This window comes from Gopherus flavomarginatus, chromosome 25 (assembly GCF_025201925.1).
Source record: "Gopherus flavomarginatus isolate rGopFla2 chromosome 25, rGopFla2.mat.asm, whole genome shotgun sequence".
NCBI classification, from domain to species: domain Eukaryota; kingdom Metazoa; phylum Chordata; order Testudines; family Testudinidae; genus Gopherus; species Gopherus flavomarginatus.
The window spans coordinates 6,918,105-6,942,210 of record NC_066641.1 but is presented as its reverse complement, the minus strand read 5'-3'; the positions used below and the strand labels follow the sequence as shown (position 1 = coordinate 6,942,210).

Sequence of the window (24,106 nt, the reverse complement as noted above, 5' to 3'; positions counted from 1 at the left end):
GACACCTGCCCCTCCAGATGAGCTGCCAGTGGGGGACAGAGGGGAATCCCCAGCTGGTACATCCCTGCTCATTTTCCAGGCTTTACTCATCAGGGGCATGGCCAGAGGAAAAGGGGTGTGGTCAGATGAAAGGGGGCGTGGCCAGAACTCTGCTACGCCCAGGCTAGAGCAGCCCCAAGGTTCCCTTTGCTGCAGAGCAGAGCTTGGCCAGACCCAGAGATCTCGCACAGTGGGCCAGAGTCTGATCTCACTTACATTTCACTGGGGAAACCCTACTGATGTGTAGCTGAGCAAGAATGCACCAGCAATGAGGAAACTGAGCCCCGGCTACTGCCCCAGTCTACAGGGGCTGCCGTGCTGAAATGGACCCCCGGCCATCGAGGCAGGCATCCTGCGTTGCCCAGTGTCAGATGTGGCATGAGACGATGCAGAACGTCCCAGGCTTGACTCTCCCCTCACTTCCACCAGCGGGGTTCCCTGGTTTACACCCAGGCGAGACACGACTCTGATGCCTCAAATGCACTCCTCATGCAATGCCGTGCTGTGGACATGGGGTGACTCAGGGAGGAGAGGTGCCTCCTGACCCTAGGAGGAGCGATTGTCCTCCACCAGGTGTTTCTGAATTTGGAGGCTGGTTTGTGAGGCTCCCCCACCCTCTGCTTGGTGACAGAGATGCCTGCAACAGCAAATGTCCTAGGTCCCTCTCACCGTCCATACTGTAGGCCTCATTGCTCAGCGTCACAAACTCCTCATACTTGGACCTCAGGGGGTTTCCAGCTGAGCTGTGCCAGCCCTCCCAGGCGTAGAGCAGCTTCTTGTAGCTACGGGAGTTGGCCATGATGTCGGTTATCTCTGAGGCACAAAAGAGACAAAGACGACAGAGAGTCACGCCAGCTTTCGTGGCGCGCGGGGGGAGTTTCTTTCCACTCACAACAGGTCTCCCCAACTTCCCAGGGCTGCACAGATCCCCAGCTGCATGGACACAGGCTGGGGCAGAGGTAGGGGTGTGAACCCCCGTCAGGTTCTCTACGGCATGTGGATCAAGCAGAGACGGGCCTTAGCTGGGACCCAAACACTCACAAACATCGGGTTGCCAGACAGTCCTCTGGCTTCACAGTGGGCCAGAGCTCTGGGAATGGTGGGATATCTGCAGACCAAACCCCAATGGCCCCTGTGCCTGTAACATGCTGAACAAACACCCCAGATCCAAGCTGCCCCACCCCCGCACCTGAGGCACTGGACATCTGAAACTGGAGCAGGATCCTGCGGCTGTGGAGGGAGCAGAGATTGTAAAAGCAGCAAAGAATCCTGTGGCACCTTATAGACTAACAGAGGTTTTGGAGCATGAGCTTTCGTGGGTGAATACCCACTTCATCAGATGCAACTGACGAAGTGGGTATTCACCCACGAAAGCTCATGCTCCAAAACGTCTGTTAGTCTATAAGGTGCCACAGGATTCTTTGCTGCTTTTACAGATCCAGACTAACACGACTAACCCTCTGATACGGAGCAGAGGTTGTGATGCAGGAAGGCTTGTTGACTCTAACGTCCACCAGGAGCAGCCTGACACCCCCTTTCTCCTCCCCTGGCCCCATCTCCAGTTCAGTGGCAGCCTTCCAGTCCCCTCTGAGCAGGAGCTGGCACTCCTGGGTTTGGGGCAGGGAGGATTGTCTAGCGTAGGAGCTCCCATGCCATTGGACCCTGTCACCTGCCTGTGGTGAGCGGCCAGTGCCTGAGACTTCAGAGAAAGTGTCTAAGGGCCCATCGCGTACCCAGCTGAACTGGGGAGTCTGATTTCCTTCCCTTCAACTACCAACCTTGGCTTCGAGCTTCCAAATTCCACTGAAGTCAGTGACCAAACTCCCACAGACCAGGAGGATCGGGGCCACTGAGCAAGCAGGAGGCTTTGCGCTGCTTTCCTGCCTCCTCGAGAAGGGACCCAAATCTGGAAGGTGCTGATCGCGCTCAGCTCCCATTGGCTCCGGCAGAGGCTGAGGGCGCTCAGCACCTTGCAGGCTCAGGCCCACCCCCTGAGCAAGGAGCTTCGATGTTCAGAAAGCGACGGAATATGGGTCATTGGGCCGAGGGCTCCTACCCTGCTGGGATGGGAAGGCACCATACCTGGCTCCAGAGCCCAGCAGTTGGAGGTCTGGTTTGGAGGACACACCTTGGCGGTGGAATAGATATTGTCCATCTCGCTCAGGATGGTGTTGTACTGGGGGAGGAGGGAAAAGCAAGTGTTAGGGGTCGAAGGACATGGAATCAGGGCTTCCTTCAACACATGGATAATACAGTCAGAGTTCAGGCACAGGGATACCCCGCCTACGTATTGACAGCGCCTCTGAGGCTCCTTTCACTTTGGTACGTGGTTCTCTGTGCACGTCATTTTTCCAGGGAGGTTGTGAATGCATGTAGTTTGGTGCATGTGTAGACGGGAGGGGTGCACACCTGCGTGCAGAAGTATGTTGTGGTGGAAAAAAATTGTACGTGCATGTAGTTTTGTGGGGGTACTTTTGTGTGTGAGAGTTTGTGAGGGTGAATGGGAATGCAGGTAGGGGGTGGCTGTGTGTGTGGTTTGCCTGGTGTCGTTTAATGTGTGTGGAAGAAGGAGGCTGGGCACGCGTGTGGTTGGGGGGGCTGTATGCGAGGAGTGATTTGGCAGAAGGGGGGCTGTGCATGCATGAAGGTGGAGTGTGCTTTTCTGTGGGCGTGCGCTGTTAGTGCTCGTTAAAATGGGGAGCTGATCTGACTGGTTAGGAGGAGCCAGGCCATGCATCTCCCAACCTGCCCCAGGCCGAGACAGCTCAGCGGCCCACAATGAGGAGTGGTGATGGGGTGTAACGAACAGTGTCAGTGACCCTGAGTTCCTGAGTCAGCTCTCCTGCCTCCAGCCTTAGTGAGACCATGTCAAGCTTATGTGGGATCCATCGAAAATGAGGGATGCCCATCCCGAGGGCCAGATGAATACTGTGGCAGACAGAGGGTGGACAGATGCTGTGCAAAGGATCCCTTCCCTGTCCCACAATCTACCAACACAACTCAATCCTGACCTAGAGCGGCCCTGCTATTCACCACTCTGCCAGTACACCCCCAGCTCAACCTACAGCCCCCACCGCTATTCTAGTCCTGCTCCACCGCCCCCCACCCACAGCTCTTCACTAAGGCGCATGAGTCCTCTGCAACAACCTCTCCTCTGCCAGTTTTCACACCCACTCCTCATCTTTACCAGCCTGATCTGCACCACCCTGCCAATCCAGCCCTGCCCTCCCCCTGCTCTGCCAAGGCACCTACATCCCAGCATGGCCACCTCCCCTTATGCCAGGAAAAGCTGCCTCATCGACGGTCTATGACACTTTCTGATCAGGGAACCATTCTGTAGGCGGGGAGCGTCCTAATATAGCCCAGGTTAGCCAGCTGCCAGTGAACGCTGGGCTGTGGACCCACCTACCCCATAGGACTGACTTCGGCAGCACTCAGATCTGCAGGGAATACAGTTCCTTGGATTGACCAGGAAGCCAGCAAAGTGCTGCTGGAATTGTATTCAGCAGGCAGGGGGGCCGGGTGGATAGGATGCTGAGTTACAAGAGTTGGTCTCTATTCCTGGTTCTGCCACTGGCTGTCTGAAGTTGTTTCCCTTCCTGTCTATTTAGGTGGTTGGGTCTTTGCAGCAGGGACTCTCACTCTGCGGGTGTGCAGCCCCTAGCACAAGGATGGGACCCTGATCCTGGTGGAGGCCTCTAGGCTCTGCTGGTGCTCTTCTCGTGAAGCTATGGGAGCATTCTCGATGCTGCTGGAAGTGTGGCTTGGATGATGAGGAGGAGGCCTGAGGTCCTGACCACTCGTGACCACTAAAGATCCCACGGTGGGTTTCAGATAAGTAGAATTGTTAGCCCCATTGTTCCAGCCGAATTCCAGTTTGGGAAATCACATCCTGCTCCCTAAACTTCTCCTTAAGCTTTCAATGGAACGGTCATTAGCGCATCTTGTCCTAAATTGCCGTGTGGCGTCATGTTTTGAACAGCTGCCACCTTGCGCCCCAGAGGGGGCTGCATTGCAGTGCTGGGTAAAATGATTCTCACTGATACAGCCATGAAGCCCTTTGGGAGGAAAGGCCTGCTCTGGGGGAATACCCTAACTGAAAGTCCTTTTAAAAGAAGCAGTAGCTCTTCAGGTGCCCAGGAGCGCAGCTATTTATAATGTCCTTTCCCTCTACTGCTACATTTTGCAGATGTGAAATACTCTCACCAGTGCAAATGATTTCACTATGCACAGAGCGAGTGTGTAACACTCTCACCAGTCCCAGTGGGTGCAGACTTCGGCTTTGGTAGCACTTTGCACCTGATTAAATGATAACACAAGCTGTTGGGCAGAAGGCGGCCTGGACCCTCGCAATTCCTACCTGACAAGCCCCCTGCGCCTTCCCTGTCTGCCTCCTACTCAGCTGCATGGAGCTTTGCTGGCGCCAGCACAGGGCCAGGCTATGTGCCACGGTGAGGTTTGCTTTGCTGGGAGGAAGGGGTGCTGGTGGGCACAGGCAGAATGAGTCTGGTTAAACTTGCTCAGGGTTAGGAGGAAGGTTGGCTTAGCAGAGCTCGGGGTCTCTGGAGTCACCCCTTGCTTTTAAACCAGACTCCACTTGCCCGCCAGGGAGCCAGGCAAAAATGGTTTCTGCGGAGAGCAGTAACTTGCCCAGTCTCCAGTGTTCCCCAGAGCAACCCGCTGCCCACATTCCCAGCACCGCTAACCCCGTGGGCTCTTCAGATCTGGGCAGGGTCTGCACATGGATGGGAGGCAGCCCCGGAGCGCCCACGAGCTGCGGCCAGTCAGTCACGAGGTGGTGCTCTTCCTGCTGACTCATGCCTGACTAATTGCTCCCCCTTCCCCTCAGCTTGCTGACTTCTGGAGCGGGTAACAACCATGACCATCCCGTGGGGCTTCTCCTGACCACAGGAACGGCCTGGAAATATTCTAGCCTGGGTAGTGATTTCCTGCCAAAGCTGCTGCTGTTTTCATTTCTGCTCTCTCCCCTTTCCTGCCTGTATTTTCTTTAGCACCCTGTCCCGCTCCATTGTTCATTTTATTGACAGTGTGTAAACTGGCCTGGCTGCAACTCCTGCCCTCCCTGTTCCCTTCATATCTCAATGATGTTTCCTCCCCGGATCAAAATAAAAACGTGCGGTCTTTGCTTCTCTGACCCGTTCATTTGAGGCCACTACCCCAGTGCTTGTCCCCAGCTACCCTTGAGTGCCCCTTGGCATGGTGTAGCAGATGTGATACCAGTCTGTGCCTCCAGGACGCCTGCCCTTTGTACCCTCACTGCTCTGTCCTGAAGGCCTGATTCCCCATTGCCTCACGGAGTTGTTTACACCAATGCAAAGTGCGATCAGATCAGCATTGCAGCCTCTTACCACTGCGGGCTGAGCGTTCGTGCAAACGCATTGCCCAAGCTGCATGGCAAATTGGCTTAGGCTGGCTTTTTTGCCAGGCAAGAGCAGTAGTCGCTGATGAAACAAAGCGGCGGTTGCAGCCGTTCCGGCGGGGGCTCCCACCCGTTGCTGGCCACACACCTGGCCAGCAAGGTGCAGAAAAAGTAATTTCGATCGAAGCCCTGAGGTTTGGAAACATTGATGCCCTGGGAATCAGAAAAGGCGAAAGTCGTGGTAGGCAGCAGGGGCGTCATTTCAGAAAAAATCTTGGGGGTTGAGGGGAGTTGTAGCAGCATCTAGACTAGACCATTAGGTGTGAAAAGTTGGGGGCAGGGGCCAAAGGGAGTGCACGTGAAAAGTCTGAGAGGATGGAATTGGCCTCCTTGCCCCATAGCAAACTACAGTCCTGACACAGCGACCTTGTAAGAGAGGCAGGATGGTCCTGACAGCCCCTACTCTGCCACAGCCCTGTGTGACCTCAGGCAAGTCACTTAACCTCTCTGGGCCTCAGTTCCCCACCTGTACAATGAGAGAAGAGCCCTGCCCTGCCTCCCAGGCATGTTGGGAGGCTGCACTCACTAACCATTGTGAGTGGCTCAGATGCTATGGGGATGGGGGCAGAGAAGTACCTACGTAGACAGCGGGGGGCCCAGCCTTCCTTTGCAGGAGGGCTTGGGACCGGTTCTCAGGATGGAGTGGCATCTCCATGCCTCTCCACACCATCGACTCTCTGGCCCAACAGGCCGCCCTGGGCGGGTGTCATGAATGAGGCTGCTGGCTGAGCTGATTTTAGAGCAGGGCCCACGCTGACCTCTGTGACAGCCCAGGGTGAGAAGGTGACCGAAAGCCGCCTTTGCCCTCCAGCGCCGTGGGCCGGGAGGTTGGGCCTGCACCTCCTGGAGGCGCAGAATTTCAGACTCTAAATCAAGCTGCTAGGAACCGTTCCCCTTTCTTCTCCTCAATCTGAAGCCTGGGGCAGGGCCCCTCGGCCACTGGGGCTACATGTACCAAAGTGACGAGTGATTTTTTGGGGGGAGGGTGCCCAATTTGGGAGGCCTTTAAGGGGCCTGATTCTGCCAAGCATCTGCCCTCTGCAAACCAGGCCCCCTTCAGACCAATCTCAGCTTGGGCCCCCGGAATCACTAGGGCCTTTGAAAAACACAGGCCCTGGCACCCAGCCTCCCTCTGGTCTCCCTACAGTGTCTCACGCCTCCGCGGGACTGGGGTCCGTCGGTTTATTTCTGGCTCCTTGGTTCTTCTCCTTCCCATGGGAAGCATCTCGGCACCCGCTGGGTTTCAATTCGTTCGCAGTGTTTACTTCTTCCAAGAGAATCCACTTCCCAGTCACACACCCTCCCCTGTGGTTCCTTAGGCACTTGACACGCCGCCCAACACAGCATCGTCTCCTTCTGCTCTCTGCCTTCGCTGGCCCGCTCGCACCTCTCCTGGCCCGAGAGTTGGAGGGTCAGTTCCCATCCGTTTCAACATCAGCCTCCTTTGGGCCAATGTGAACACGCTGCCTGCTACCTCATGCTCCTATGTGATGACCCTGATGGCTTTCCGCTCTTCCCTCCACATCTGCGTTGGCCTTATTCTAATTGCGTGAGGGTTCCTCGTGGCGTCACACAGTACATGAGCATGCACCAGGGCCGTCCAGAGGATTCAGGGGGCCTGCGGTCTTTGGTGGCGGGGGGGTTCTTCCACTCCCGGATCCGCTGCCGAAGTGCCCTGAAGACCCGCAGTGGGGGCCCCCCGCCGCTGAATTACCACCGAAGTGGGACCTGCTGCCGAAGTGCCAGGTCTTCGGTGGTAATTCGGCGGTGGAGGTCCTTCCACACTGGAGCGGAAAGACCCCATGCTGCCGAAGACCAGGACCGGAAGAAGCTCCAGGGGCTCCGGCCCCGCGAGAGTTTTCTGGGGCCCCCGGAGCGAGTGAAGGACCTGAAAAATTCTCATGGGGGCCCCTGTGGGGCCCGGGGTCTGGGGCAAATTGCCCTACTTGCTCCCCCCTGGGGCAGCACTGGCATGCACTGACTTACCTTTAAAGGACAACCATGGTGACTAACTAAGAGGGATTCTGCTCTTATAAGGGTCAGGGGCCTGACCGGGCCAGCCCGTCCTGTTTGATTATCACACCCAGCTGGAACGGGAGCTGCAAGAGGGAAGTTGGCGGACTCCTGGGCCTGGTCCTGGAGCAGAGAGAAAGACCTCTGACCCCAGCAGCCTTTGGTGGCCAGGGGACCAGCTCTGTTCTGGGTCACTTTGCTAGTTCGTTCTTGGAATGAACAAACCATATACTGAGGAAAGGGTCTGCCAGTGACCTGGGCATAGTATTTAATCCTTCCTGGGCTGGGGAAACAGCCTTACTGCTGGTTATAAATCGTGACTCTATATTTACTAAATCCACGTAGGGCCAGGGGGTTCTCAGACTTTTGTACTGGGGACGCCTTTCACACAGCAAGCCTCTGAGTGCGACCCTTTCTTATACATTAAAAACACTTTTATATATATTTAACACCATTATCAATGCTGGAGGCAAAGCGGGGTTTGGGGTGGAGCCTGACAGCTCATGACCCCCCATGTAATAACCTCACGACCCCCAGTTTGAGAACCCCTGACATAGGCCATGCGCTGAAGCTGATAGCTGGATAAGAGACCTAGTCAGAGCACGCAAACTGCCGTGGTACGAACAGTCAGGCACGGAATCAGAGACCTGGCTCTCCTATCTGCCACTGCCCGGCTGATCTGTGCCTATGGGGCCATGCGGGGATGCAGAATCACTGGAGCACAAGTCCAGCACAGCCATGCCTCCATCCACCACAGCTTTGCCCCGGAACATGCCCGGCACCGGGAGCGCTTGTACAGGTAGCACAGATCTGGCAGACCTAGATCTGTGCACGGCAGGGCCCCTGTGCACAGAGTTATTATCGGGGGGGGAGAGGGGGAGACAGTGGGAAGCAGGCCCAGCATGTCTGGGTTGGTGTTTCCCGCCTTTCGCCTGCAGTCGCTGGACTCTGCTACTGCCGCTGCTTTGCTCTTTGCCAGGTTTCGCCCTGCCTGTTCATGCTGGAGTGAATGGAGATTCGCGCCTCCTGAAGGCAGGCTCAGGCAGGTGGCCCGTCATCCAAGCGGGTGGAGCTGCACCCGCTCACAGCAGGCCTGCAGTGGGGCCAATGGGCCTTTGGAGGCAGAAAAGCAGCTGGGAAAATCCTAGCTGCAGAGCTCCATATTTTAGACGGAGCTGGTGACTCCCCATCAACGGGGCTCCATTCACAAACCGAAAGATGGATTTTCTGATGACCTCCTATGTCTGAAGCGCCTACCTGAGACCCCTGCAAAACCTACCCGAGACCCACTGAAGTGCCTACCCAAGACCCAGCTGAGCCCTGAAGACTCCACCCCTTCCATGCGTGCGTGCGCGCACACACACACACACACACACACACCACCCCGATCATTCTCTTGCTCTCTTCCCCAACCCCTCAGTGACTTGGGGGTAAGTCTACATGCAGTTAGACACCCATGGCTGGCCCGTACCACCTGACTTGAGCTCGCGGGCTCAGGCTGCGGGGCTGTGAACTTGCAGTGTAGACTTCAAGCTCTGGGACCCTCCCACCTCACAGGGCCCTAGAGCCCAGGCTCCAGCTCAACCATCTACACTGCAATTAAAAAAAAAACCCATTGCTCAAGCCCAAGTCAGCTGGCACGGGCCAGCCACAGGTGTCTAACTGCAGTGTAGACATACCCTTAGCTTCACTGGGTGTCGCTTCCCCACCCGCTCCTTGAGACCCGAGCACGACGCCTACCTGCTGACGCTTGTCCAGGGGCAGGTTGGAAGGCCCCAGGGTCTGGAGGGAGCCAATGATACTCTTCAGTTGAGTGTCTGTGAAATTCTTCCAGATGGAGCCATAGAGTTCCTTTGCCTTCTTCCCCCAGGCCTCTGTGAAGTTCTGCTCCTCCAGGGAGGCCAAGATCTGGAAGGCAGGAGGAAAGCCTCTTCTGTGACAGATATTCCCCTTCCCTGGGAGAACCATTTAGCCATCGCTCCCAGGGACTGTCTGCCCTGCAGCGCGTGTGACCCACTCGGTGTGGGGCTCTAGGGAGCGGAAACGAGCCCCAGCGTGGGCCACAGACTGGCAGACCTACGCAACTCCAACCAGCAGGGACAACAAGCCCAGCAAAGAGGGAGGCACACTATGGCTCCCTGCCTCAATGCCACACCTGTACAATGGAGACAATGAGAACCACCTTTGTAACAGAGGCATGGTCTGGTGGATAGGACACCGGGCTGGGACTCAGGAGATACAGGTTCTCTTCCTGCCACCCACCTGCTGTGTGACCACCGGGGTGCTACTTCACCTGCCACTGTCTGTTTCCTCTACTGAGTTTTATCTAAAGAGACAGTCAGCTCTTTGGGGCAGGGACCAGCACTCACAAGGGGTGTGTCTATACTGTATCTGAGAGGGTGCTTTCCAGCAGGGGTAGACAGATGCTCTAGCTCATAGGTAGCAACTCTGTGGGTGCTGCAGGGCTGGAGCACTCACAGGGAAAAATTAGCAGGGGCTCCGCACCCACTGGCAGCCAAGCTCCCCCCTCCTCGCCTATTTCTCCCTTCCCTGAGCATGCCGCATCCCTGCTCCTTTCCCAGTGCTTCCTGCACCCTCCCTGCTGCTTAACAGCTGTTTGGTGGTGCTTAGGACTTTCCAGGAGGGAGGAGGAACAGTGGGGAAGGGCGTGGAATAGGGGCAGGGCTGGGGTGGGAAAAGGCAGGATGGGGCAGGGCCTTTGGGGAAGAGGTGGAATGAGGGCAAGGGCAGGGGCAGGGGCAGGGGGGTCGAGCACCCACTGGGCAGAGGGGAAGTCAGTGCCTATGCTCTAGCTTGCTAAAAATAGCGGTGTGGCCACAGCAGCTCAGGCTAGCTGCAGGAGTACGGGCATGGCCAACCCCCTGGGTTTGTACAACTAATGCATAAGAACAGCTGTGCTGGGTCAGACCACAGGTCCATCCAGCTCACTATCCTGTCTACCAACAGTGGCCAATGCCAGGTGTCCCAGAGGGAGTGAACTTAACAGGTAATGATCAAGTGATCTCTCTCCTGCCATCCATCCCCATCCTTTGACAAACAGAGGCTAGGGACACCATTCCTTACCCATCCTGGCTAATCGCCATTAATGGACTTAACCTCCATGAATTTATCTAGTTCTCTTTTAAACCCTGGTATAGTCCCAGCCTTCACAACCTCCTCAGGCAAGGAGTTCCGCAGGTTGACTGTGCACTGTGTGAAGAACTTCCTTGTATTTGTTTTAAACCTGCTGCCCATTAATTTCATTTGGTTGCCCCTAGTTCTTATATTATAGGAATAAGTAAATAACTTTCCCCCAGTATTAAGATCCAGGATTTGTTCAGATAATGGGTGTAACCATTCATGCCCAGCAAGGCCATTGGCCCATCAGGTGGCAGGACTCCTTTCAGTCATGATTGCTTTGATCCCCATCGGCAGCAATTCCCCCAGCTGTTGAAATGACCTCCCTCATTATCCTGGGTTCCTGCAGCTTGCCCCGTTCATTCACTTGCTGCCCTCCACTCGCTTCTGGCAACCAACACCAATGGCTCATTGCCCAGACATGCTGGGCAACCCTAGCACTGCAGCTGTGCAGATGAAAACCTCGCCAGCCCTGTGGCTCAGCGGCTCATGAGGAAGTCACTGTGTAAGGACTGCGCTTTGCAGGAGATCTGGCTAGGAAGGGGGAAATAATCAGGTGAGACACAGGGTTGCACTGATCTCTGACATTTCTAAGAGGAGAAGCCGGTTTCCAGCTAATGTAGAAATGGCTCCAAGTTCTACTCCCTGCCTGGAGCTTCTCCAGCTGGCACACAAGCTACAGAAAGGGTGTCATGTGAGGTCCCACTTTTGAACTGAACAGGGGCAGCAGGTGCACTATAAGTGGCTTGTGGATAAATGTGCATCTTTTGCAGCCCTGGCACGTGCAACAGGCAAGGTTGAATAAACCACACTGTTTGCAGGGGAAAAACCTGCTCCATTTATAAGTGGGCCATAAATGATTAACAGGAAATTGAGATATTTTCATACACAGAGAGTCCAACCTTAGGGGAATAGTCTCAGCCCTATTCCCCTTGACCCTGACAGGAGCCAAGGTTGAGCGCTTTGGAAAAATCCCATCTTTGGTTCAAAGATAGCTCAGCGTTGCTCACTCTCATGATCCAATCACAAATCTTGCAATGTTTGGAATTTTTCTTAAAGAACCAACTCCTGGAGTCATGTGATGATAGAATCTTGGTTTCCATTTAATTTTTTTTTTAAAACAAGTTTCTAGCTCTCGTGGTTGCAGAGAAAACCTTGAAAACATAAGGCAAGCGAACCCGAAAAACTAAAGACAATACAAGGCAAAGAAAAGAAAAAAGAACCCTACATTTTTTAAAACTCTTGCTTTTTAACCCAATCTCATGATTTTTGTAGCCTGACTTTGGAATGGCTGAAATTGCCAATATGGGGACTTTTACTTTAAACTAAGGAAACAAACCAACCAACAAAAAAACAGTCTCCAGTGGAGAGAGTGAAGTGTGTGCATTTCACTTGGGAACAGGCTGCAGCAAATGTCTCTACACGCATGGGCAGAATTCCGGGAAGTTTAAAGGCACAGTGCACTGAAAACAAAAAGGAACAGCATTTCATAGTTACATACCCATCACTCTAGTCATTTGTCTACCTAAAGTATTTCTAACGTGCCCCTCACTCTTGAGTCTAGGCACCAGCAGCATCTAGATGTATCAGACAAAAATCTATTGCATATGAAGAGATAGCTGAATGTAGAGCTGAATTCAATGTTAGTATGTGTGTGTTGTGAGCACACATTCCAGTCAACCAACTCCCATTTGCATTCAGGAGCCAGCATGGTCTTGTGACTAGCACATGGGCCTGGGAGACCTAGGTTCTAGTCTCATCTCTACCGCTGACCTGCTAGAGGGCCTTTGGCAAGTCTCTTTGCCATCTTGTGCCTCAGTTTCCCCACCTGTAAAACAGGAACAATGACACTGGCCTCCTCAGTAAGGGCTAACTAAGAGCTAAGTATTAATTATAACATTACTAACAAGTGAGGAGTCTGGGGGGTTATTTAGTGATGTGGGCACCAGGCTGCTAGGCAGTCCCACTATCTGACGTCACACAGCCCCTCTCAGGTGGCAACGGCCTCAGGGTAGCTGGCTTTGAATTGGAAAGAGACCCGTAGATCTAGCTTTGTGCTCTGAAAAAAATCTGAATGACCCGGAAGTATTTGCGATTCCTGTAAATGCTACTGATGTGTTCATTTTATACAGACACAGGGCTCCCTCCAATGAGCAAAACGGGACTGTTAGCCTTCAGGAACCTGGCTTCATCAAACCCACGTGCCAAGCAAGGCAGCAACCAGCCCCTCCCCTTGTTGCTTGGCAGGCTGCGTGCACCTACAGCTGTCACCTGAGTAGCTGTCAGGTGACAATACAGAGCAATGTTAAACACTCAGTTTGCAGGGATGGAAAGGTGGCTCCGGAATGGGCTGATTCCCACCCTAAGAGCCCAGGGAAAGGGATGAGTTGACTCTTTTACTTTGGAGCAGCTGGTGGGCAGATATGATGATGAGCCTGGAAACTCTCCATCACCCACTGCCCACTCCGCATTCTTGTTTACACTCCAGCAAGTTCAGGGGCAGCTCCACATCCTTTCTGTTTCTCACACTCCACCTGGCACAGAGGGGTCACAGCAGGCTCCTCCTGCCAACCAAGCCCGGCAGCGAGGGGCAGGAAAGGCAGGCACACAGGGAGGTCTCCACACCACTCCATGCGACAGAGAGGGAACCTCCTCTGTGGCATGGAGGGAGGAGAATCCAAGTATAGATGGAGCCATTAGTCCACAACCCCCTGTGGCAGGGTTGGTCTCCACAATGCCCCCTTTTGGCCTGCTGTGGCACTACTCACCCTACCTCAGTTCCCCTGGAGGCAAAACTCTGCTCTGGGGATCGGCACCTTGTATCAGGGCTTCCTGCCAGACCCGCTCTGCACCTGCTGGCTCCACCCCCACTGCTGGTTGGGCTTGAGACCCAGCTCAGCCAAGAAGTGGGACAGAACCTCTGCTTCACCACCAGGAAGCCCCCAAAATAAACCTTAACATGCCTTTCACCCCCCTGGACTCCCCCTTCATCCTGCTCGCTCGTACACTGCTGACCTTCCCGACTCTCGCCCTGGAGCTCCAGCTTCTACCTCAGAGCTTCCCCCCGGCTTGAAGCGATTTCCACCATAAATATTTGTGGTTTGGTTCAATGGCTCTCAGCACCCCCCTCCCTCACTCTACAAATTGTTCTAACTCCACTGCTCCCCAGAGTCCTTCCCACAGGCTGAGATCCTTGTTCCCAGTCTACCTACAGGCCACAGGTTTGACCTTCCCCCACAAGCCTGCCCCAGGAGCCTCCTTCTCCCCTCTCAGCCCATCACAGGAGAGAACTTTCCTTCAGCAGCTCTGCTCCCTCACTGGGCTCTCCCATGCTTTTATGGAAGCCACCTGTCTCTTTCCCAGCTACAGCTGACAACTGACTGAAGCCATCCAATTCCTAGTGACCAGGATCACCTGGGTGTGTGTGCGAGGCCAGGAGGTGGGGTGTAATGCACCCAGACTCACCCCTACAGCACCTCCTGCTGGTCATCTCAGGGAATTAGCTCTTTTCCAGCCTGGGTACCCTGTGCAGGCTGGTGTCTTGCTTGTAGCTGACATGTCTCTCCCAGACCCCAGTGCCCCTTGGCAATACCCCACCAGTCTCCCTCCCCTCTGGGAAGACCCAACCCTCTAATCCCCACCTTGCCTCAGTCTGGGCTACTACCCGCCATCACTAAGCTCCCACTCCCTGGGGCAGACTGCAGTGTAAAAGCCACTCATCATAGGCAAGGGGGTTCAGACCTGCTGCCTTTGCCTGACTCCCAGTACCTCTGTGGGCCTGGGGAGTTGCCAGCCTGGATCCCCCCTGCTCAGCTGGCCCTTCCCCAACCCTGCTGCACTCCCAGTCCCCTTTCTGCAAGGCAGCTAGGCTCTGCTCTCTCCCAAGCTGGAGAGACAGTTCTAGGTACCTGCCTCTCAGCCTTTTTATACAGGCCAGCTGGGGCCTGATTGGGCGTGGCCCAGCTGCAGCCACTTCCCCAATCAGCCCAGCTTAGCAGCTCTCAGCCACAGCCTCCCCCTAGGGCTGACTTTAACCCCTTTTCCGCTGGAGTGGGGGAGCCACCCCACTACAGGGGGGATAGACCGATCTGTCAGAGATGAGGCTAAGCCTGACTCCCCTTAAAGGGCCAGCCAAACAGGGACACCCTCACATAGGACATGTGGAGGGGCTGGTTTGCAGCCAGTACTGGCCTTCCCGTCGAGGGCTCATTTCTTCTTCTTCTAGGAACGCTAGTCATGGTTCATTTCAGCCTTCCCCATCCCTGCACAAAACCCCCCTAGGCAGAGTTTCGGCAGGGAGAGATGAATGCCATCCTAAAGGACCCTAGCCCTGAAAAGCATGGAGTAGTTCTGGGCCCCGGGCGCCTTGGGGACCACAGAGCACATCCAGCCAATGGCATTAGCCCTAGTGACAGAGAGCTATAGCCACATCTCCATCAGCTGTTTGGTGGCCTCAGGCACCGGCAGGTAGGTGTCCACCTCCCACGTACTGCTGTCACACCTGGCATTAGGTGGGCCCTGTGTGGGCAATCTCAGGGGATGGCTTGGCCTCAGAGACAGACTTCGTCCACCTCAGGATAGAGGAGGTGAGCCAGGGATGGGCAGCTCGCCCTGTTAGTGCTTTCATTTCTGGGGAGAGCCCCGTTCGCATCACGCTGCTCAGTCATTCGCAAAGGCCTCTCCTATGTGCACTGTGGCCGCAGGCAGGGAGGCAATCTTATTTCTTGGCAAGATTCCTCCTCTTCTCCCAGTGACCAGATGCTGGCCATTGTCATAGGGAAGGTACGCTGTGGAGAACAACCAAGGCTGTGTTACCCGCAGGCTTGAGCAACTCTGGGAACGGATGCAACCTGGAGAGTTCGCTGCAAAAAAAAACACAAGGTCTCAAAAACAAACTGCAAGGACGCAGGGTCGTTTGTAGGGACTGAACCTGGCACCTCATACTCTAAAAATCCTGGGCTGGCTGATGCAAAGCCTGTAATAGACTCATAAAACTTCTCCTGGAGCCCAGCCACTCAACAAAGGGGTTCTTGGGAGTTGTTTAAAAATGGGTGGAGAATTTGGGATGACTTATTTTTCTTCATCGATTCCAAGACCTGAAGGGACCACTGCGATCGTCTCGTCGGGCCTCCTGCACAACACTGGCCTAGAACTGCCCCCTAAGAATTCATGTTTGAACTCGAGCAGATCTTTTAAACAACACCCAGTCTCGATTTTAAAATGGCCAGAGATGGAGAATCCGCCGTGACCCGGGTTCAATTGTTCCAGTGGGTAATTGCTAGGAATTCACCATCAACTCCAGCAAGCCCCATCGTTATACAGGGTCTGGGTGAGGGCCTCAGGGCCTGATCCGTTGACTTCAATGAGAGTTTTGTCTGAGTAAGGAGCCCAGGGTTTGACTCAGTCCAAGCCTGATGAACTTCACCCACAAATGCAGAGGAGCAGAAGGCATGTGGCCACGGGGACCGGCTGTCAATCTGCAGGGTCGAAAGGCTTTCTGGTAGCTGTTCTCGCCTGTAATGTGTGTTAATATTTTGTTGGCGGAAATGCCGACTTTACAAGACGGGCCTGATGCAAATCTGACAACATAGCAGCAGGGGAAGGAAAACATGCTAAGTGTGTATTCTTGGGGCAGTCTCTTGGTGTTTATTGGATAGCTCATTAGCTGCTATTTAAGCCTTTTCAGCCAAGTCTCCAAGTAGGCTGGGTTGTTTCATTTCATTCTCCTCTTCATTACTTAGGCCGCATTTCCTGGGTAGCAGATGTGGGTGGATACAGCTAAACGGTGCATGCGGCCGTGCCTGGGTGTAGGGTGACCAGACAGCAAGTGTAAAAAATCAGGACAGGGGATGGGAGGTAATAAGCGCCTATATGAGACAAAATCCCCAATATGAGAACTGTCCCTATAAAAGAGGGACAGCTGGTCACCCCACCTGGGGGTGTGGAACGGCTCTTTGCTTCGACCCCCTTTGCGGTCGCACAAATCAAGTTTTGATCATGCAGCCGTTCGAAGAAACCTTCGCACAGGGGAGCCCAGATTTGCTCTTCTTCTTCCAGATGGCCAGTCACCAAACAGAAAGGAGACCAGGTGCCTCAGGAGACCTGCCCACATAGCAGCCCACATTTTAGGCTATATTAGGTGTGTCTCCTCCCCCCCGCAATCCCAGGGCCCTTCCAGTCTCAGGGGCTCCCCGCTCGCAGGGGTAGATCTGAGGACAAAATCAGTCTCCTCTGGACCTTTGGAGCATCAGCCGCTGGGGACAGGAAGGGGTTTGCCCAGGACACTCTCTGCTGAAGCTTCGACAAGCTAAAGTTTACCAGACCTGATCCCTGGTTGGTATAAATCAACAGCTCCACTGAAGTTAACGAAGCTCCAGCAATTTATACGGCGAAGGACCCGGCCTGTTCTCTTTATCCCTGTTGAGCTGTAGGCAAGCGCCGGTCATGCGGAAACCCAACGGGCTGGTGCAAACGCCGCTGGCTGCGGGCTGGGATAATGGAAGAGATGTGTCATTCTGGCGCTTTCCCGCCAGCTAAGCAATTCAGACCCCCTGGAAGGGACACTCAGAGCGCCTCCAGCTCGGGCAGGCTGGAGAGAGCCCCACTCGATTCACCCCTCCCTTCTGCCTGGCTTGGCTGATAAGAAAAGTCACTCGAGGAGGCCTGCTAGACTCAGCCTTGCTTCAGGGCTCTGCTCCCAAAACAAGGGCTTTGAGGAGGAGCCCCAGCTATGCTATGAGAAAGCTGTCACCCTTCCCCACCGTGCCGACTGCCAATCCCCCGTGCTAACCACTAGCCCACACTCCCTTCCTAAGCCGACTGTGACATTGGTAGCACAGTTCCTGTTTGCTGTCCCTGTTCCTGTTTTCCTTTTAAAATGTCAGAGCCTCCAAAGTCATGTGGTGCCTGTTGTTAAACGTCTATTACAAAACACAAAGTCTCAGCTCGCACGCTGAGGTGGATCGGCAGAGCCCAGGCTGCTGAAGTTCTGGCCCATGGTGCATGAGATCACACTGAAATCTTGGGCTAGCGTCTCAGCTTTGAGTCTTGACCCCTTGTGCCATAGACTCCAAAAGGGCCTTGCATTCCAGGGAACATTAGCCACCAGGACAGCCCTAGGGACTGTTGCAACTGGAGTAGGTTAGAGCAGCCCTGAGGCTGCTCTAATATATGGGGGAGCATAACAAGTGCTCAGCTTCCCCCAGGAGTGAGGGAGAGATAAAGATAACGTAGGGCCACCTTTGACCTCCCAGCTGGTCCAGGCTGGGCATGATTTGGCTGGACCCAAGGTTTCTGACCTCTTTCCTTTTTGTCAGCTTGATTTCTCCACTAACATTGGTGAGCATGACATTTTGCCTGCAGAAGCGGTGGCGCCCAGCAGCTAGAGCAGGGGCCTGGGGTTCCCTACTGCTTGCTTTTGCGTAAGTTCACTTTCCCTTTTCCTGTGCCATTAAAAGGGGTACAAGACTCTCGTTGGGCAGGGGGAGACTTAATCCAGGGGGCGGAGTTGTTTGCAAGCCTGCCATTACAGGTGCCATAGCTGCCATGGGGATCTTATTGCAAGCACTGAAGCGAGATCATTTCATAGCTGCCGCTTTTCAGTCATCAAGCAGCAGGATGTTGCCCTTGTAATGTCCCCAGCCCTGCCAGACTAGGAGAATGCAAACAGAGTGCAGATGCCTCTGAGTGAAGCACTCCCTGTGATTTCTTGATTGCCCTGGCAGGACTGTGAATGGCCACGCAACCCCCCCTTCAGGGGGCTGCTCTGTTGAATGAGCTGCCTCTGGACAATCCCTTCTGAAAAAGAGACAGCTGGCCCTCCAGACATGCGTGAGGGGCCATTGTGGAGACTCCTCCATGCATGGGGAGGAGACATTGACCACACATTGGAGACGGACATAGTGCACACATACACACACACATATTTTAAATGCACATATCACACACACATTCTTATAAATGCAGACACATATGAATATGCATGTCATAGTAGGCATTCTTCAGTCTTGAGAGACCCTGGGTATGCACACTCTTGAGGGGTAAAGAATTTACTCCGTTGGTTTTATGGCAGCTGCGAACCTGGCTGAAGAGACCCATTTGAGAGAGACATTCGCTGTCGCATCTGTCACATTTAAAGGTGATGTTTTGACCCTTTGGGCTCTGCCATCTGCGAGATCCTTTCTCCTCTGCAAAGCTGAGCAGCTTCCTCTCAGAACTCCAGAGACCTTTGTTAAGCTTTGTTCCAAAGGCTGCCGTCTTGAGTGTGACCTTCCCAGTTGTCCACGTCCATTTCTTTGAGGTCTTGCTTGCACACATCCTTGAAACGCAATGTTGGGCATCCTTTGGGTCTTTTTCCAGATACTAGTTCACCACAGAGGATGAACTTCTGGATCCACCCATCATTCCTTTGGCACACATGCTCAAGCCTGCAGAGGCGTGTTTGCATGCTGAGTATGCTGCCCTGTTTGAGCACCTCAGTGTTGGAGACTTCATCCCTCCAGGAGGGTCCAAAGATTTGACAAAGGCAACGCGTATAGAAAGCTGTTGAGCCTCTTTTCCTGGTGAGAGTACAAGGTCCATGTCTTGTGTAACGCCAACAGACCCCGGTCATCGGCAGGCAGGATCGAACCTCGGACCTTCGGAGCTTAGTGCCTCTACCACATGAGCTAAAAGGCAACTGCTTGTTAGCTAAGACTGTGTAGAGCAAACTCATTAATCTCTCTCTCTAAGTGGTCTCAGTGCCACTAGATGGGGCAGAACACCACACCCAGAAGGTGAGTGGGTCACACTAGCTCCCATACTAAGGTGAGCTGAGAACACATGCATGATGCACACAGATGTGTGTGTGTTCTGTCTGTTTGTTGTTTTGCCAGACCCTCTTGTTCAGTCTAGAAAGTTTTGTGGCAGCTTTTCCAATGCAGATGTTGAGTTCCATTTCAAGTGAAAGGTTGACTGCGATAGTGGACCCCAGGTATGTGAACTTGTTCACCACTTAAATAAAAATATGGAGGCATACCTATTACAAAGAACTGGAAGAGATCCCAGAAGGTCATGGAACCCAGCCCCCTTCGTTCCCAAGTACTGATTTTGCCCCCTCAAGGATTGAACTCACAACCCTGGGTTTAGCAGGCCAATGCACAAACCACTGAGCTATCCCTGCCCTTCATGGTCATGGCTGTTGAGCTTGATAGATGATGCTTCCTCAACTCCTTGGCTCATGTTTGCCTTTTCTAGGCTTATAGTAAGCCTGAAGTCTTGGCAGGCTTTGGAAAAAGTGTCCATTAGGTTTTGAAGATAAGCTTCTGTGTGGGTTGTCACTGCTGTGTCATCAGCAAAGGGGAAGTGTTGGATAAGGGCCTCCTGGGTCTTGGTTTTAGATCTGAATCTTGCATGTGCACATACACACACACCCTCCCCCCCAATCATAGAATCATAGGACTGGAAGGGACCTTGAGAGGTATCTAGTCCAGTCCCCTGCACTCATGGCAGGACTAAGTATTACCTAGACCAATGTTCCCTCTAATTTTTTACATCCATGTGCGGAATAAATTTTGTTATGTGCACCAATATGGACGTGATGTGTGGCATGGATGGGGACGAGGGGTTCGGAGTGTGGGAGGGGGCTCAGGGCTGGGGCAGAGGCTTGGGGTGTGAGGGGTAAGGGCTCTGGTTGGGGGTGCAGGTTCTGGAGTGGGACTGAGGACGAGGGGTTTGGGGTGCATACTGCCCTGGGGCTGTGGCGGGGAGAGAGGTTTCCCTCGGGTGCCTCTCCCTGGCTGTGGCAGCTCCGGGGCTGGGGCTGGGGAAGAGGCACCTCTCTCCTCTCCAGTCCAGGCCCCCGTGGCTGTGCACCTGCTTGGCCCTTGATAGCCTGCTGCACAGCCACACAGCTTAGAGGGAACTTAAGTCTAACCATCCCTAACAGGTGTTTGTCCAACCTGCTCTTAAAAATCTCCAATGATGGAGATTCCATAACCTCCCTAGGCAATTCATTCCAGTGCTTAACCACCCTGACAGTTAGGAAGTTTTTCCTAATGTCCAACCTAAGTTGCAGCAAGGATGGTTTAACCCCATTGTTACTTGTCCTATCCTCAGAGGTTAAATAATTTTTCTCCCTCCACCTTGTAACAACCTTTTATATATTGAAAGCTGTTAGCACGTCCCCACTCAGTCTTCTCTTCTCAGACTAAACAAACCCAGTTTTTTCAATCTTCCCTCATAGTTCATGTTTTCTAGACCTATAATCATTTTTGTTGCTCTTCTCTGGACTTTCTCCAATTTGTCCACATCTTTCCTGAAATGTAGCACCCAGAACTGGACACAAAACTCCAGCTGAGGGCTAATCAGCGCGGAGTAGAGCGGAAGAATGACTTCTCGTGTCTTGGCTACAACACATCTGATAATACAGCCCAGAATGACATTTGCTTTTTTTGCAACAGTGTTACACTGTTGACTCATATTAAGCTTGTGGTCCGCTATGTCCCCCAGATTCCTTTCTGCACTACTCCTTCATAGGCAGTGATTTCCCATTTTATATGTGTGCAGCTGCTTGTTCCTTCCTAAGTGGGCTACTTTGCATTTGTCCTCATTGAATTTCATCCTATTTACTTCAGACCGTTTCTCCAGTTTGTCCAGAGCATTTTGAATTTTAATCCTATCCGCCAAAGCATTTGCAACCCCTCCCAGCTTGGTACTGTCCGCAAACTTTATAAGTGTACTCTCTATGCCAGTGGGTCTCAAACTTTTTTACTGGTGACCCCTTTCACATTGCAAGCCTCTCTGAGTGCGACCCCCCTAATAAATTAAACACACTTTAAAATATATTTAACACTATTATAAATGCTGGAGGCAAGCAGGGTTTAGGGTGGAGGTTGACAGCTCACGACCCCCCATGTAATGACCTCGCGACCCCCTGAGGGGTCCCAACTCCCAATTTGAGAACCCCTGCTCTATGCCATTATCTAAATCATTGATGACAATAATGAACAGAACCGGACCCAGAACATCCCTGCAGAACCACACTCATTATGCCCTTCCAGCATGACTGTGAACCACTGATAACTACAGTCTAGGAACAGTTTTCCAACCAGTTTTGCACCCACCTTATAGTAGCTCTGTCTAGGTTGCATTTCCCTAGTTTGCTTATGAGAAGGTCTTGCGAGGTAGTATCAAAAGTCAAGATATACCATGTCTACCGCTTCCCACCATCCGCAAGGCTTGTTACCCTGTCCAAGAATATACAAAGATATGGATATGTACACATGTGTATATTCTTGGACAGAGTAACAGAGTAATGTATATATACAGGTCGAGTCACTCCCCTGTGGCCAGATCTATACACTGTACACACACTTCCACATATACATGCATATTTGCACACACATATGTATATGGACATTTATGACACACACACACACACTTACAAACACATCTAGTGTTAGCTGCTTCACTGACATGCCTGGTACATCCCAACAGGAGTCAGTGGGGTGATCGAAGGGTTGGCCTCATCGACCTAGACCAAAGTTGGACACATACAGAAATGTCCTGACATACAAACACATTCAGCCAAGTCCTCGGTAAACATGTAGGCACATGCACACTACACAAAATCACTTATGGGCCAGATCTTCAGCTGCCCAACACAACCCTGCCCCAATCCTGGCAGCTCTGGGCAAGGGGCTGCCCTCTGGCACAGCGAGGGTTTTGGCACACAGGGGGCACTGGCACAGGAATGAAACTTTAGTTCAGGGCCTGGGTCCGAAGGCAGGTGCCAGGGGCTGTATCCATTCAGTCCGTTGCCCGCGGCTCAGGCTAGAGCAGCCTGTGGCTACTGTACCCCCATAGCTCTCAGAGCTGTTATGGCAGCCGGGAATCCCCAGGCCAGGGGAACCCATCCACCCTCCCTCCTCTCCCCAGCATGGGCAGGCAGAGGGAGCCGGGATCCCACTGCAGGAAGGAGACGACCGGAGCTAGGACAAGTCTCCAGAGCGGAGCCACGCGTCCGCCCCAGCATCCCCAGCCGGCAGCCAGGGCACCGACTCGCGGCATCCCAGCGCTGCGGGGACACGGCCAGGGAGCTCCGGGCACCAGCCTCCCCGCCGCCCCCGGGGAAAGGGCTGAACCGGAGCCGCTCTTCAGCATCCCCGCCCATCCCCGCGGCTTCCCGGCCAGCCGCTCGCCCCGTCTAGTTTGCAGGGTCCTGAGCGATGACCGCGTGCGCTCCCCGCAGCTCCCAGCCGGTCCCAGTCAGCTGCTCAACCCCCCCCCGTGCCAGCCCCAGGCAGGAGCGGCACAGAGTCAGCCGGAGCCGGGCGGGGGTGGGGGGCTGGCTCTGCTTTCCCCAGTGCCCGATCCCCCTAGGCAGGGGCGAGGGGGGGGGCGGCACCGACCCTGAGTGGCACCTGCTCCCCCAGGAGGGGCTGGGCCGCCCAGGTGGGGCTGCTCTGGGCTGCACCCCCTCCCCCGCCAGCCCGCGGCGTGGCCCCAAAGACCCCCCCACAGGGACCCCGCCCGGGGCTCCTACCTGGCGCTGGGAGTTGGGCTCGGTAAGGTTGGTGTTGTAGTCCCAGCTGGCGGACACGCTCCGGAACAGGACCACCTCGGCGGAGCTGTTGTAGCCCTGCGCGAAGAGGGCAGCCCCGGGCTCGCTGGCGTCGGTGTCGGGGGGCAGGAGCCCGGCTTCCAGGGCAACCGCCCGGCCGAGCCAGAGCAGCAGCAGCCGCAGAGCTGGGGGCATCCTGGCACCCGCGTCTGCCCGGACCCGGAGCGCCTGGCCAGGGAGCCTCCCGCGGCGGCCGGCGGCTTATAAGCTCTGCCCAGACCCTGCCCACCGAGCCGGCCTCTCCCAGCAGATAAGCGGGAACATTTTACTCTCCTTTCGGCGGCTCGGAGCGGGAGCCCGATGAACGAGCCACTCGCGGTGCCAAAGTCCTTCCATGCAGCACAGGGAGGGGAGGGGAGAGGGAATTGGGGAGGGGGGAATGGGGAGGAAGAGAAGGAAGGGGGAAGGGGAGAGAGAGGGAGAAGGGGGAAGGAAGATAGAGGAGGAGGAGAAAGAGAGAAAGAAGGGGGAAGGAGGAGAGAGGGGGAAGAAAGATAGAGAAGGAGGAGAGAGAGAGAAAAGGGAGGCAGACGGGACAGGGGAAGGGGGAAGCTGGAGAGAGGAAGGACCAGGTGGGAAGGAAAAGAGCAGAAGGAGGGAGACGGAAAGACGAGGGGGCTCTGTGATCTGGCTCCTTACAGCTTCATGAAAGTAGGATCCCTGCTCCCCTGGGCACTGGGCCCCTTGCTCTCCAACTCCATTGCCAGGGGAATGCCAGGCCCTGCCCCTCTGGGAAGCCAGTTGCCTCCCCATGCAGCCCTCTGCCCACCCAGACTCCAGCTTCTCCCCTGCACCATCCACCAGCTGAGGGTGCACCAAGGCCTGGGCTGTGCTGAGCTGGAGGGATGCGGTTGAACGGCGGGGAGCCATGCCAG

At 54.4% G+C, this 24,106-nt stretch overlaps 1 protein-coding gene across 2 annotated transcripts in view; it reads right to left on the bottom strand.

The window, feature by feature from the left end:
• Nucleotides 1–23,646, bottom strand: part of ACE (angiotensin I converting enzyme) — a 57,191-nt gene extending 33,545 nt beyond the window's left edge. The window contains exons 1-4 of one of the 2 annotated variants that reach the window (XM_050935141.1): nt 23,154–23,646; nt 9,233–9,400; nt 2,122–2,215; nt 709–852 (exon numbers count right to left, since the gene is read on the bottom strand). In XM_050935141.1, coding sequence (XP_050791098.1) covers nt 709–852; nt 2,122–2,215; nt 9,233–9,400; nt 23,154–23,366 — 619 coding nt within the window. In that variant the 5' untranslated portion in view covers nt 23,367–23,646. Of the gene's footprint in view, nt 1–708; nt 853–2,121; nt 2,216–9,232; nt 9,401–22,053; nt 22,076–23,153 lie in introns of those variants that run through there. The other variant, XM_050935142.1, reaches the window with a different exon arrangement.
• Nucleotides 23,647–24,106: the final 460 nt, after the last annotated feature.